The sequence below is a fragment of the Triticum dicoccoides genome, chromosome 5B (genome assembly GCF_002162155.2).
Source record: "Triticum dicoccoides isolate Atlit2015 ecotype Zavitan chromosome 5B, WEW_v2.0, whole genome shotgun sequence".
In the NCBI taxonomy this organism is placed as follows: Eukaryota; Viridiplantae; Streptophyta; class Magnoliopsida; order Poales; family Poaceae; genus Triticum; species Triticum dicoccoides.
In genome coordinates, this window is record NC_041389.1 from 284,537,300 (window position 1) to 284,548,184 (window position 10,885).

General features: G+C 56.7%; 1 protein-coding gene across 1 annotated transcript; it reads left to right on the forward strand.

Moving 5' to 3' along the window:
- Positions 1–227: 227 nt before the first annotated feature.
- Positions 228–1,276, forward strand: LOC119305411 (protein LURP-one-related 8-like). The gene has a single exon (XM_037581930.1). It carries the CDS (start codon positions 284–286, stop codon positions 968–970), a length of 687 nt encoding a protein of 228 aa, XP_037437827.1. The 5' UTR covers positions 228–283; the 3' UTR covers positions 971–1,276.
- The last annotated feature ends 9,609 nt before the right edge of the window (positions 1,277–10,885 follow it).

Here is a 10,885-nt window from a genome sequence, read left to right on the forward strand (position 1 = left end):
ACGAAGAAAAGAAAATGTCCATTGTTGTCGAGTGACAAAAAGGAGGAAAACTCCCATAAACTGAAAGTAGTAACGCCTAGACAAGACATGCATCCGGTGCTCTACCGTCCACCTCACCTTATTCGGTTATTCATAGCTCAGCCGCCCTCCCGTCCAACCCGACCCTAGCCGGCCGGTATATATCCCCCTCCCGCCTCCCCGATTCTCCTCATTCTCCACCTCTCCTCCAACCTCCTAACCGCCCCTCTCCGCGAGCCAACCTAACTATCTACGAGCTAGCGGCATGGCAAAGGTACACCCGAACGTCGCCGCGCCAGAGCTGCTGGCTGGAGGCAGAGCCGTCGTCGAGGAGCAGCAGCCCACGGTGCTGACGGTGTGGCGCAAGTCTCTGCTCTTCAACTGCGACGGCTTCACCGTCTTCGACTCCGCCGGCGGCCTCGCCTTCCGCGTCGACCGCTATGGCTTTTCGTCGGGGATCCGGCGCCGCGCCGAGGACGTCGTGCTCATGGACGCCGCGGGGAAGCCGCTCCTCACAGTGCGGCGCAAGATCAAGCTGAGCCTGGGCCTGGGGGAGCACTGGGTGGTGTACGACGGCGAGGCGACCGCCTCAACCGCCAAGCCGCTCCTCTCCGTGCGCCGCCATCACGCCGGCCTCCGCCGCCGCGCGTCCGACAAGACGCTCGCGCACGTCACGCCGCTGGGGCCCTCTTCGGCCGGCGCTGACGCGGCCGCCTACGTCGTGGAGGGGTCGTACGGGCGGCGGAGCTGCGCGGTGCGGGACGTGCGCGGGGGTGCCTCCGTGGCGGAGGTGCAGCGGAAGGAGTCGGTGGGGGACGACGTGTTCCGGCTGGTGGTGCCTGATCATCGCCTGGGAACGGCGCTGTCCATGGGCGTCGTCATCGCCCTCGACCAGATGTTCGGCGCCGCCTCGTCGCGGACGTCGCTGCTGAACAGGAGCTGGTCGGCGTAGGAGTACACTGGCGGCGGTAGGAGCCAGCTGGTGAAGCCGCTGACCTGGAGGTCCCACACGGCAACAAGGTTCTTCGCAAGGGGAAAGCTACTGGCCCCACCTGTCGGCGTGAGCACAGTTTTAGGTGCAGATTGCCCCGCAGAATGTAGTAGCAAAGCAGAAGAGTAATTTGCATTTAAATTTAGAAAACAAAGCTACGGAGCTGGATACATGCCTTAGGAATCGGTACATACTGTCAGACTCTGCAACTTGTGTTTTTGGGTGATGCTAAAAATACTATGTACATTGATATATAGTGTGAGTTTTTTTTAAGAGTACGCCAATGACGTACCATAACTTTAGAAGGGGAGAGCAAGCGCTGTTTACAAGAGTTGCAGGAAAGAAAAAGAGCTTCCAAAGAGAAGCACACACCCTAGGACACCTAACTAGCTAGCCTATGCCTACACTCTCACAAAACGAACCATAACCTCCTCCACCCAAGCCCGCCAGTCTCCATTCTTTTAGCTCCGCAATGATGGCAAGGGCCAACTCGGATGCGGTCTTCTGCTGGTTGATCCGGTGAAAGACTTTGGCGTTACGTTGCTTCCAAAGAGCCCAAGTGGTCGTGATGATGACCGTATCAAAGCCGTGCTTCAAATTCTTCCTGAAGTTAGTCCTCGTGGCCAGCCATCACTCAAGAAGAGTGTCCTCCGGTTTGGGGGTGCTACCTCTGAAGCTGAGAGTCTAAAAAATGTAGTGCCACACTTCCCTAGCATAGACGCATTGAATGAGAATGTGGTCCGCATTATCCTCGTCTTGAAGACACGTGAAGCAAGAGGATGGGGCATCCTGGAGTCCATGACTAGCTCTCCCGTCAGAGGTCCAAATCCGGTATTGTACTGCCAACCACACGAAGAGTTTACACTTCAAGAGGGCCCAACTTCTCCAAATGCAAGAGGCGTAGGGTGCTCTTTTGGCGCCTTGGCAAAGACGATTGTAGGTGGACTTTGCAGTGTAAGATCCTGACGGGTCAGCCGGCCACGAGAAAGAATCTTCCCTATTGGGGTCGCAATTGATCGTGCTGATCGCGAGATTAAGATGTAAGAGCTGCATGTGGCCAACAAAGTTAACATCTCCGCTGATATCATGCAGCCAACGCCCCTCCAAAAGCCCGTCCTCGACCGTGCGGCGATTGATCGTACGCGTGTCCACCAGTGCATGGATTAGCGGTGCGATGTCCTTGACCGCAAAGCCATGGATCCATCGATCTCTCCAGAACAAGACCTTGCCGCCCTTCCCCACAGTGATGTGCACCATGCTGTCAAAAACCTCCCGAGCCTCTCTGTCGACCGCCATGGCAAGCCTTGCCATGGCCTGTCAGGGTCCGTCCTTCTTAGCCATTCCCATCGCACTCTCAAGGCCAACCCTTGCAATTGAAGATTAAGAACGCCCAAACCGCCTTGCCAAGTCGGTTTGCAAACCGAGTTCCAGGCCACAAGACATTGGCCGCCATTCGTTTTCTCTTTACCAGCCCAAAAGAACGAGCGCATCCATTGGTTGATCTCTTCAAAAACCCAGACTGGAGCCTCCGTGATCATGAAGTGATGGATGGGTTTGGCTGCAATCACCGACTTAACGAGCACCAATCGTCCTGGACGATGTATAAGCCCTCTTTGCCAGGCCGGGGCGAAGCTCTTGGCTTGATCGATCATGGGCTGCCAATCAGCCCTCGAAAGCTGTCGGATGGCAAGTTGGAGACCAAGATATTTGCACGGGAAGTTCCCCAAACGACAATGTAAGATGGACTGCACCCGATCTCTGTCGCTGTTATCCCCATGAATCAAGATGGCCATCGACTTATGATAGTTGATTCTAAGCCCTGAGGCCTCACCAAACACTTGCAACACTGATCTAACAAACGTGAGGTCCAGCTCCTTGGGTTTAACAAATAGGACCACATCGTCTATGTAGATCGACATCGACTGATGAGCATCGATGCCCGGAAATTTTCCAATGACACCAAGATTGGTAGCCTTGATCATGATGCGTGACAACACGGCCATAGCGATGACGAATAGTAGGGGAGAGATGGGGTCCCCCTGCCTAAGGCCCTTAGCATGAGTGAAGCTTCTGCCGGGAACTCCATTGACAATTACTTTGGTGGTGGCGGTTCGCAAGAGAATAGAGATCCAATCGCACCACTTCTGGCCGAATCCTTTGCTCCTCATCACATCCATCAGGAACGACCAACTGAGGGAATCAAAAGCCCTGGTAATGTCAAGCTTCAAAAAAGCATTGTCCTCCTTACGAGCGTGTAACTTCCTGGCCACTTGCCTAACAAGGAGGAAATTGTCATGCAGATGCCTCCCACAGATGAAAGATGACTGGTTGGCCGTGACGATTTCTTGCATTCTTCTGCGCGCTCTAATCGCGAGCAACTTGGTGAAAATCTTAGCCACACTGTGCGGGAGGCTGATGGGTCGAAAATCTCCAACCTCCTCCGCGTCCGGCTTCTTCGGAATAAGGACGATATGGGCTCAGTTAAGCTTGCCGAAACCTCGGCCATCACCCACGTAGAGCTTAAGAAACACAGCCATGATCTCATGCTTGATGATGGGCTACGCCTTCTAATAAAATGTCGCGGTAACCATCCGGCGCTGGCGCCCGCTCCGGGTGCATCTCTTTAATCGAACTCCAAACTTCCTCCTCCGTGAATATTGCGTCCAACTCCGAGAGATCAAGCTGAGCCTTATCCAGGAAACCAAGATCAACGTCGATGTCGTGAGCTACAGCATGCCCCAAGAGTTGTTCGTAGGCGTCCGAGAAGATCTCCTCCTTTCTTTCTTCCTGCGAGACCAGCACTCCGTTGTGCCTGATGTGAGGGATGAAGTTTTTGGTTCTCCTGCCGTTAGCCACCGCTTGGAAGAGCTTGGTGTTGGCATCCCCTTCACGAATCCATCTCAAGCGAGATTGCTGTCTCTCAGTGGTACGCTGGAGAGAGGCCAAACCCAAGAGCGCGTGCTTGAGTGATCTCCTCAGCCACCTCTCTCTCCAATCAAGCTGTCGGAACTCCATCGCTCTGTCCAATTTAAGAATGACGTAGTTGGCGATCACCATCTGAATTTTGATATTGCCAATCTTGCATTGGCCCCACGCTTGAAGGGCAGAGGCGGTATTCCTAAAGCAGCGCATTGAGCCTCTTGAAGGGGTCAACAATGTCATCCTCACACACCCAGGCGTCTTTCACAGCTTGTTCTAAGCCCTCCAACCGAGTCCAACAGATCTCAAACCGAAACCTACGCTTTGGGCAGAATGGGGCAGAGGTGGACAAGTGGAGTGGCGCATGGTCCGAGATATTAGAGGAGAGAGCTTGAAGTAGCACATCCGGGAAGTTGAGCTCCCAATCCACCATGACGAGGACCCGATCGATCTTAGTCATCACCAACTGATCTCTTTCATTAGACCAAGTGAAATGCCTACCATGCATATATAGCTCCTTGAGCTCATTGTTATCCACGAACGCCTTAAACTTTCTCATCATGCCCCTGTTGACGTTGGAATTGCTCTTCTCGGTCGCGCGAATGATCATATTAAAATCACCTAGCACCATCCATGGCCCTGGGGACACATCCCTTCTATGCTGTAGCTCAACAAGAAACTGAGTCTTAAGTTCGTCCCCTTGGTGGGCTGTACACCACTGACAAGCACCACTCCGAGCCATCCTTGCTATGAACCAAACCAGAGATGAAATTTGTGTCACAAGTGATATTACCGATAGCGAAATATGCGCTGCTCCACCCCAAGAGAATGCCACCCCTAGTGTCCAACGCAAGCAAGTAGGCGAACCCATCAAAAGATGGTCCTATGCATTGCATAACCAAATATTGGTCAAAAACATCAATTTTTGTCTCTTGGAGACATACAAGATTAACCCTAGCTTCGAGAACGAACTCTCGGACAGCGTTCCTTTTGGCGGGATTGTTGAGACCCCTCACGTTCCAACACAACAGATGGGGGTTCCAATCCATGAAAAAGGAGGGAGCACCCAGACACCCACACAAGGCGAGCGTAATCAAGCTACGCTCAGCACCTCCACAGCACCAGAACACGCATCCGGGGCCGGCGGTACCTCTTTGCCGAACAACGCCGCAATCACCCTCACATGCTGCTCCCTTAGAGGGGAGTCGAAAATCTCAGCTAGCTCGGCAATGGTGTCCTTGTTGCCTTCTAAGTCTCCCGGGACCAATCCGAGAGCCTTCATGAGAACATTCTCGGCCTGCGTGGCCTTAGATTTAGTAGCCGACGCCTTCTTGGTGCTTCTCGTGGCCCTGCGTGGAGTGTACGGCTCGGCTTCAGGCCTTAAGGAAGACTGAACCTCCAAAAAAAGTGGTGGCGCTAGCTTCCGAACCAAGGCGTTGCAAAACCACTTCAGTTTGCCGTAAGCGGTCGCCTCCTGGGGTGTCATCCCCACATCTCCTCCCTGATCTAGCGGTTGCATGGCATGATGCACGTTAGGATTTCCCAGAACGAGAGCGCGGTCTTTAGAAGCCGCCACGTGTGCCCGCACGTCCTCACACCTTGGAGAAAAATCGCCAATCATTTGCGGGCCCTCCAACCGAGCCGGAATCTCAACAGGGGCAACCAACTCGCAGCTGGGACCAATCACAACCTCCGCACCGGGTCCCACCTCGGCCAACCCCGCCAGAAACTTGAGCCTGGCCCGCCAACTCCAGAACCGGGGCCACTAGGGGCACGTCCATTGGGGCAGGGGGAGTGGGCACCGGGCGCGTCTCCTCACGTGGCTCAGGGCGCGCCAATGATGGGATCGACTGGATAGGCTCCAGCCAAGCAGTCTCCCTCGCGGGGCCAGTCTGTAGAGACAAAGGGGCCCCGCAACCCGTGACATCTCCCCTGGGCCGGTCCGGCAGGTGCGGGCCAAAAACCACCCGCTCCTGAGCCTTGACCAGTTCCAGGACTCTCGAACATTCCTCCGATTCCCTCTGGACCAACACTGGAGCACCAGCTGGCCGCGCTAGAGAGGCCGCGCCACGCTCCTGCACCTCATCCCTCGGAGCCAGTTCTTTGGCGCTCACCTGATTTGAAATGACAGCGATGGAACTGACTGGCGCCACCGCCCGGCTACCCACTCCCCCTAGACGGTCAAAAGTGGACTGACGTGAGGTCAGCCTGTCCTGAGGTGTTGGCCCACCTGACGGTCCCACGACTTGCAGCAACTCTAGAGGAGGGAGCTGCCACGCCACCGGCTCCCCAACCCCAGCAACCACGGCGGCGAACGACCGGCCGACCGCCGCGCCCGCATGGCCACGCGAGTTGTCACCATGCTGATCGCGCACCCCAAATTGCAGTCACATCTGCGCGTCGTTCCTCCTCTGCCCAAATCCATGTCAAAATCAGGCACGTCACTCTGGCCGCTCCCTGAAGAAGCACCTGCGAGAAACCAAGGCTCCTCGCCGTCGGGGTAGGTGGTGACCGCGTCCAGATGGATCAACAGGCTATACTGCAAAGTCTTCAGCAAGAAGGCCTCCCGCTGCTCCTCCGGCTCCGGCACTGCCAGCCACCTGCGCGTGGGGATCGATTCCGGATCCGCCGTCCAAGCAACCAGCTTGAATGAAGCCAGATCAGACCGCGACGAGGTCTCTGGAGTGATGGATTCGATGAGACACGAATCACCCAGCAATCTCTCCACGACATCCAGCTCCCAAGCATGGGGGGGGGATCCCTTCCAACTCTAGGCTTACCGTGGTCCTTAGCGCCGCGAACACCGCCTGGTTTTGCATGATCCATCGCCTAAACCCCAACCTAAGCCCTCTGAACTCCAGCACCGGCTGCAAACCAACACTGACCCGGTCCTCTTGCCTCGCGAACACAACGAGAAAGTCTTTCGGTGAGAATCTGTGTACGGAAACTCTATCAGGCGCGATGCCCCTCTTCTCTTGCAGGTCCCGGAACACCAGCTCTGGCGATAGCTCGGACCGGTCACCCCCGATGTAGACCACCATGGCATTGTGGAGCCTGCCCTCGAGTTCGGCCATGGCTCTGGATCTCCTGACGACGCAGAGCTCAGCCGACTCCGATTCTAGGTCAGCCTCAACCTCCAGGCGCGGCGGAGCAGGACGCGGCCACGCCACCGAGAGACAAGGAGCCACGGGCGACGAAGCAGGGGGCGGCGGGGCGCGCTGCTCCGGCGGAGGCCTGGACGGGCCCGCACGCAACTCCATGCGCGCACCAGACGAGCTTCTGGCCACCTTTGCAACGGCGTCCCGCCGTAGTTCCTCGACCGGCGATGGACTGCGCGGCCTCTTGCACTGGCTGGCGACATGGCCGGGCAAACCGCAGCGAAGAGACACCACCTGATTCGTGCAATCCTTGAGGAAGTGCCCCTTCTCCAGGCACTTGAAACAGCGGTCCCTCATCTCCGGCGAGGCCACCGAACGGCCAGGCGACGGACGCCGCGGGGCCTCCACCGGCGGCCGCTCCTCACGACAACGCTTCCAGAGAGATCTCTTGGACTCGGGCACCGGCTGCCAAGACGAGATTCGCCGCGACGGGCCGCCCTCGAGACCCTCCACGGGCCCCGCCGCCAGAGCGCCGAACCCGGCCGAGCTCTCCGTCGCCGACGAGGATGAGAGCCCCAGGCTGGAGACGACCGGCCGCTCACCCTGGAAGGACGAGTGCACAAACGGTGGGCTGGAAGCCATGCGAGCGCTGGGGATGGAAGGAGGGACACGCACCACGGCCGGAAGGAGAGAGGGGGAGGCCGCCATAGCCGGAGCGGCTAGCGGCGGGAAGGTGGACGCCGATGTCGGAGTGACGCACGGCGGTGCGGCGCACGCGCACGCTCTCTCGCTCTCTCGGTCTCTCAGCCTCTCGCTCTCTCAGTCTCTCCCGACTCCGTGGATCTGATATGTAGTGTGAGTGATATACTAAAGTGAGTGCTTGCGTCGCCGATCGTGTAAGGGCATCTTCAACACCGACCCTCAAACCTCCTAGATCCTTCCAAACCACACACTCCAAACCGTGGAAGCTTCAATGCGATTCTGTATTAGTCCACGGCGCGGTCTAAACGTACTTTCTCCTATAAACCGTAGACAAACCTGGGGGCTTTGCGTGAGTCAGGCCCGCTCCCACACCCGCTTCTAGCCACCCTGGCCCACCCAAACCCTCCTCCCTCATCCACGCGTGTTCCTTCCCGGCGCCAGCTACCCGCATTCATGTCGTTGTAGAGCGCACCGCTCCGCATTGAAGACTATTCAGGGCAGACGCAACCTCTCACTGACTCCACCCTTGAAGCGGCACGCAAGCCGAAGGCGCCGTCCGTGACGCGTCTCTGATCTCCGCGCATGTTCAACGCCGGAGGCACGTGACTGGACAAGATGGGACAGATATCTACCACGCCAGTTCAGTGCCCTGTCTGTCCGTATGCCGCCATTAAGCAGGCTCGCCGGCCAAGAAACGGACTCTAGCACCGCGCATTGACGCACCGGACGCCTGGCCTCACCGTAATCCGCTATTTAAAGGTGGCCACACCCGGCTAACTCTACTCCACAACACAAACCACTCCCCATCCTCCTCCCTTGCACTATGTCCGCCATGACTGAAGGCAGCGAAGAACTGTGCGAGAGTCTTTCCACTGAGATAAAGCACGTGGTGACCGGCCTTGACGCTGCCTGGCAGAGCTGCCGCGCTAGCGGATCAAGGTTGGCTTGCTGGCCAGCTCGCACGAGGTCTCCAATGATGAGGACGACACCATGATGGAGACAGGCTCCGACAACACCGCCCTGACTCTCGTGTCTCTTGTGCGCGCAGGCTTCACCATGGAGCAGGCGCAGGCGCACTACAACGCCACCATGGAGGAGGTGCAGCCTGCGCTGGCACCTTTGTCAGTGTTCTAGCAGGCATAGGAGGAATAGTGGTACAATTTGTTCCTCTTGGAGCAGCACCGACTGGCGGAGGGCCAGATCTACGGTGAGATCACAAGAGAGGAGGCTATGGCGGCCATGGTCGCGGCGAACCCGAACTTCGTCATGGAGCAACGTGCCATCTATGATGCCGCCTGCACTCAAGTCGCCGCTCGCCAGAAAGCGGCAGCCACGGAGGCGCAGTAGGTGATCGTGGAGGACAACAATGCCAGCTGTGCGTCCTACGCGCTGCCAACGAACTATCAGGCGGCCCAGTGGGACGACGACAACGTCGATGCCACCATTTCCATCATGGACCTCACGTTTGCCGGTAATGGACAGGTCGCGGGCTCCTCCGAGGATGAGTAGGCCACGGGAGGCGGTAGGGCCTTAAGTCCCGTATGGGCCAGTCCGTCTCCCGTGTTGTACTCTACCTCGCCGGAGACCATTCCTTCACTTCACGGGTCTTATCGCCAATGCTCATGGAGATGGCAGATGGAGGACGACATGGGCTTGTGATGCAGAGCATCCTTCGGTCATCCCCATGGACCTTCCATCGACTATCTAAGCTCCAAGTGGACCCATGACAAGAGCAAGGGCTCGTGCTATTCAATCCCAGGTAATATCACTCCTACTTGAGTTCCCCTTTTCTTCCAGTGAGACATGGCTACTGCCTAAGTCTGAGATGCTATGCGTGATCAGGTACAATGCTCAAGCCACGGAGCCAAGAGCTGAAGAAGGAACGACAGGCGTCAACTCTCTGGACAGCCCGGAACTTCCGGCCCCCGGAACGTCCGGCCTACCCAGAGCTTCCGGCCTCCGACGACATCGACCCGCCCGGGCGTGCCAACTCTCTAGTTAGCCCGGAACCTGCCCGGAACCCGGCCCGGACCTTCCGGTCCCCGGAACCGCCGGCCTGCCCAGACCTTCCGTCCCCCAGACGCCAGCCCAACTCCACCCGTGCCAACTCTCTGCTTAGGCCGGACCCTGCCCGGACCCTCCGTCGCCCGGAACTTCCGGCCCTGCCTGCGTGCAGCCACTTGGGCCGAGGCCCGTGTACCCTTTCGCCCCGTAAACTATATATACTCTTCTCCTACCTACGTTTTAGGGTTAGCATTGTGATAGCTCATTTGAGATAGAGCATTGCTCATCCGTACCGGATCTACTCCACGTGAGGGACCGCGCCTCTTCAGAGAAGATCCATTCGGATTCAAGGCCTCCATCCGGAGAAGACAATCAAGACCTCCTCACGGAGAAGAATAGTTACTCTTGTATCTTCCTTTGTTGACTTTGGATCTCATGATACTTTGTGCTTTCGGTGATCTAGCCCTTGTGTGATCAATCACTTGTCGGTTGAGTGTTTCGCTCGTTTCCCCCCCCCATGATTTCCCTTGTGTTCTTCTGTGCGTTCTTCGTGTTTCCCCGTAGGATCCACCCCAAACGTGAAAGATCGGCCCCTAGGGTTCCGCCCTACATAATCTTGGTATCATGAGCCACGTTGATCACGTTTTTGGAGCCCCTGCCCTTTGTTTTCTAGCTTGATTTTGTTGTTTCGTCCTAAATCCGAAAATCCCCACCAAAAATAGCCCCAAATTTTTTTGTCGTTTGTTAGTGTGATGAAGTTTTGTTGGATTTGATACACGGATCTACTTTGCTTTGAGTGGATCTAGCTTCCCTACCCTTCTTCCCCTCTAATTTCTTCTTTTCCCCTTCGAATTTGGGTTTTCCCTCAAGTTTTTCTGCCCAAATCCACGTTCCCCAAGTCTCTGTTCTTGGCAGAATCACGACCACCGGAACTTCTAGACCCCGGACCTTCCGTCTTGCCCGGAACTTCCAGCCTAGACAGAAAGGTCGCGCATCTTCGATGACTTCCGCTACTTCGGCAACTCCGACGACGGTGCAACGGCATCTTCGCCAACGTACTAAAGACCGTGCACCACGGCATCATCTACATTCGCATCCGTTTGGAACCTTCAACCGTAAGCAAGGACGGTAATCTCGATGACATCTTTGTCCA

What these genes read in the sequence shown, in the direction of transcription:
- LOC119305411 (XM_037581930.1), top strand. Translation starts at nt 284, where the DNA reads ATGGCAAAGGTACACCCGAACGTCGCCGCGCCAGAGCTGCTGGCTGGA.